The sequence below is a fragment of the Dasypus novemcinctus genome, chromosome 17 (assembly GCF_030445035.2).
Source record: "Dasypus novemcinctus isolate mDasNov1 chromosome 17, mDasNov1.1.hap2, whole genome shotgun sequence".
Lineage (NCBI taxonomy): Eukaryota > Metazoa > Chordata > Mammalia > Cingulata > Dasypodidae > Dasypus > Dasypus novemcinctus.
In genome coordinates, this window is record NC_080689.1 from 95,116,530 (window position 1) to 95,121,321 (window position 4,792).

At 36.4% G+C, this 4,792-nt stretch overlaps 1 gene segment (V, D, J or C); it reads right to left on the bottom strand.

Moving 5' to 3' along the window:
• Nucleotides 1-498: 498 nt before the first annotated feature.
• On the bottom strand, nt 499-1,233 carry LOC101441538 (immunoglobulin kappa variable 4-1-like). The segment is given in 2 exon segments: nt 499-912; nt 1,185-1,233. Coding segments are annotated over 2 exon segments (390 nt in total).
• Between the last annotated feature and the right edge of the window lie 3,559 nt (nt 1,234-4,792).

Genomic DNA, 4,792 nt, shown 5'->3' on the forward strand with positions numbered 1-4,792 from the left:
CCCTATTATATAAATATTCTTCAGGGAGCATGTGTATTAAAGGCATTCACAACTATTATTTAATGGCAATGATAAATGAAAATAGGTATCTGAAAATAAGAAGGTGGACTAGGAAACAACCTTCAATGATATTGGCTTGAGATGCTTTTCTGGAAAGCACCGTCCCACAGAGGGGTCTAGGAAGGGAGAAAGATGAACTTTCATGTGGGAAGTTTTGAATATGAAGATCAAGGATTTAATTTTGGGAAGAGCCAGAGTTGGATGGCAAATAAGGACAAAGACCAGAGGAATAAAGAATTAAGATGGGGAAATTTTCAGCACCAAGGAAGCATAAGAAAAGAGAATCGTTCATCAGGGTGACAAAACTCATGAGACCCTTTCTCAGAGAATAAGAGACAGATTTTTATTGGTTCAGTAATTTGAAATACCGTCACAGGAACATGCAGAATTCTAGGATACAATCTCTTGAATGACGACAGTTCTCAGACAGATGGAGGAAGCATAGAGTTTCAAGTCTGTGAGGGGAGGAAGCAGCTGGTGCTACAGGACTCACTGATCTGGGAGATGAGGTTTATGTTCGAGGCTGAAACACTGTCAGAGGGTAGCTAAATTGTTGATAGCAGTAATAATCTGCCGTATCTTCAGTTTGAAACCTGCTGATGGTGAGAGTGAAGTCTGTCCCAGACCCACTGCCACTGAATCGGTCGGAGACCCCAGATTCCCGGGTGGATGCATAATAGATGAGCAGTTTAGGAGCCTGTCCTGGTTTCTGCTGGTACCAGGCCAAGTAGTTCTTCTGGTTGGAGCTGGATAAAATGTTCTGGCTTGATTTGCAGTTGATGGTGGCCATCTCTCCCGGAGACACAGATAAGGAGACTGGAGACTGGGTCATCACGATGTCCCCACTGGCACCTGAAATTAGGAATGTGTTAGAATCATATATTGCATTGAAAGTGTGTTATATAAAGAAATCCCAACTCTCTCTCTATATATATATATTACATTGAAAGTGTGTTATATAAAGAAATCCCAAATCTCTCTCTTTCTATATATAAGAAATCCCAAAGAGTTGGGATTTCTTATGCATCATAAATAATCAGCCCATTTTATACTACATTGCTCATACTATAAGTTACAATTTTTTTTCCAAATTTATAAGAATATTGATCTTCTAAATTTCTCACCTGAGACCCAGAGCACCAGGAGAATGAGGAGCTGGGACTGTGACTTCATCTTGCTAAACCGTCTGATGCACTCAGGCTCTGTCTCCAAGGAAACCCCATTAATAGAGCTCTGAGCAGGTCAGCCTGGTATCCACGTGGCTTAGGCAAAGTGTCGGAGAGTATAAAAAAAAGCAAGCTACACAGTGTGTTGTGAAGACACAGAATAGAAGACAAAAATATCACTATCATAGGCAATCAATTGTATGCCCACTAAAGGTCCCAAATTTAAGACTATACTTTTCAACATAGTTAGCACAATTTTAAAATGTAAAATGTTTCTATAATCAACTGTAATTTTCAAAAATTTCCAATCACTTTTGAGCACATAAATTAATTTTGCAATAAATATGGTTTTTGAGTGTATAATTTCAAAACATAAATAAAACATAAATATGTGAATATACATGACCTGTATTCTTTCAAGTAGATAAAATGAGAATATAGTGAACAGATTGATGATTCTCTCTTTGACTTCTTTCTGAAATATATATACATATGTGTATATCAATTTCCTCTTGGGCATCCAAAGACAAATCAATATTTCCAAAATCAGACTTCCAATATCTCCTTATAAGCAAACACTGTCTCTGAAAATGAGTCACCAGGTATTTATCAGTCACACTTGACATCGTCTTTTACCACATTTTAAGTCATCCCCAATCCTTTTTGCAGCAGATGTAAGAGATGTAAGATGTCACAGTTCTGCCTGGAGGTAATAGGTGAAATAACTTCAGCTCCCAACATCAGAAAGAACAGTTCTTCACTAATTTCCACAAAAAGAAAAGATATAATAAAATATAAAATTGCAAACTTACCCAAATAGCCATTATTGTGAACTGTTTTGTGCATAGAACATTGTTTTATGAACAAATCAGGCAGAATCAGTGATTCCATAAAGCTTTCCTTTGAGAGATAATAAACATACAATCGCATCTACTGTGGTTCCAAACCTGATGGGCCTGAGAGTTCCTCCCCTGGGGCAATGCCGTGACTAAGGGTCAGTAGGGCAATGTGTGGCCAGGCTGGACAAAGGTTTATCACTCCTCACCATGGAAATATTCAGAGAAAGAGATTGAGGCAGGGAGGCGTGGTCTTTTTACAGAAAACAAAATTCTTTCTCGGGATTTCAACTTTTGCTCAGAAAAACATCTCTAAAGCTTCCAAGAACTTCCCTTGAGGCGGAGCATCCTAAGCATGTATTTTTCCATGTCTAATTGATAAGTTCATCTTTCTATAGCTCATCTACTATGAGATCATTACCTTAGCTGAGGGTCCCTTTCTCAGGAAGTCAGGAAAGGTGCCCACACAGACCGACATCCACCAGGAAGGCACTACCACTCAGTCATATTCTCACCATGTTCTTGTTCCACCACATAGTTGGGTTTACAGGGTGATGACACATTTTACAGTTTTCCCTCAATTATCATATTTTGTGCTTGGTATTCCATCAAGGTATCCTTATGTGTATGTATATTTTAAAATTTACTAACAGCGATGATTTCTATACTCACATTTCTGGTGCCTCTCTCCTTGAAATTCCATGTGAACTTTAGCATCAATAAAACTTTTTCCCCTTGATGCTGAACCCTTTCTTTGAATTTTATAGTAAAAATTCCCTTGATTTTAAATTCTGTAACTATATTTTTTTTGATTGCGTAGAACTTTATATAAGCTGTCTCATACTATATATTTTCTCTTGTAAAAAGCATTTCTCCTTAATTTTACATCTATTTTGCAATACTTATTTGCAATTTATTCATGTAAATATTTGTTGCATGTATTTTATTGTTGTTTTATACTATAATTTTGAAACCAGCTGTTGATTAGAATGTTTGATGTTTCTCTTTTTTTGCAATTATGAAAGAAGTTGCTTTAAATGTTCTTATTCATGTACCTTAGAACCCCAAATATCACATATCAAAAAAGTGTATAACCCAAAATAAAATTAATTTCTTATAGGGTATAAAAGTTTCTATTGTTATACTGCCCATCTACTCTTGCTTTCACCATTATAACTCTTGGCATATTGGTTAATTATTTTTAATAATTTAAAAAAGATTTATTGATTTGCTTTGTTTATTCCCATCCTCTCCTATCCTTCCCCCAATAAATCTTTCATCTGTTTGCTCATTGTTTGCTCACCTTCTCCCAGAGGAACCAGAAACTGAACCTGGGACTTCCCACATGAAAGGCAAGTGCCCCACCCCACTCCTCCCATATCAACAACCTCTTTCATCATTGTGGCACATTCATTGCATTTGGTGAATACATTTTGGAGCACTGCTGCACTGCATGGATTATAGTTTCCACTGTAGTTTACTCTCACCCCAGTATATTCAGTGGGTTATGGCAGGATATATAATGTCCAGCATCTGTCCCTGCAATATCATTTGGGACAATTCCAAGTCCCAAAAATGTCCCCACATCACATCTGTTCTTCCCTCTCCCTGCCCTCAGCAACTACCACGGCCACTTTCTCAACATCAATGCCACAGTTGCTTCCAATACTAGTCAAAATAGTTCTATAGTGGAATACCAGTAAGTCCACTCTAATCCATATTTTATTCCTCCATCCTGTGGATCTTGGGTTGGTGATGTCTGCTCCACCTCTTCTTAAAGCACATAACACAAAATGGGTTGGCTTTTAACAATGTGAATTTATCAGCTTACAAACTTACAGTTTTGAGATTGAGAAAAATGCTCAAATCAAGGCTTCATCAAGGTGATGCTATCTTCCCAAGCCTGACTGCTAGTGAACCTGGGTTCCTCTGCCACTTGGCAAGGCACATGATGGTATCTGCTCATATCTCCCTTCTCTCTGGGTTTCATTGCTTTCAGCTTCTTGCTTCCACGGCTTTCTTTCTCTTTCTCTGTATTGCATTCTAAGTCTAGTCCTTTTATCATATTTTTCAAGTTCTTTGTTTCTTTATTTACCCTCTAAACAGATGTTCTATCCAATGCTGAGAATGGTGGATTAATGTCTCCAATTATTATTGTAGAGACATCTGTTTCTCCTTTCAGGTTTGCCAGTGTTTGCATCATGTCTTTGGGGTACCCAGTTTAGGTGCGTAAGTATTTATTTATTTCCCTTTTTAATTTTCAAGTGTTTTTATTTGCAGTAAGATAACATTTCAATTACCTTATGTGTACATACATATATATATATATATAAAACGGCCATTATTTCCCTTGATGCCTAGGGTACAATTTTAAATATTTTTTCTCATATTTGGATCTACCAACATTTCCATGTGAAATTTATCAGAAAAATTACATTGAATTTAAAAAAGGATATTTTCTTTGTTTTTATTCATTAGAGAAGTGTTTTACAGAACAGTCATACATAAAATATTGGAATACCATATACTCCCCTATTATTAACATCTTGCAGTGATATAGAACTTTTGTTACAATTGATGATAGCACATTTTTATATTGTACTGTAAACCAGTATCCATGATTTAATTTACTCTGTAACCATATATGCAATCTAGGATTTCCTGTTTTAATCATATCAGGTATATTTTTCATTTGTTAATTATATTTTTTCATGTTGTTTTACCGTCAAC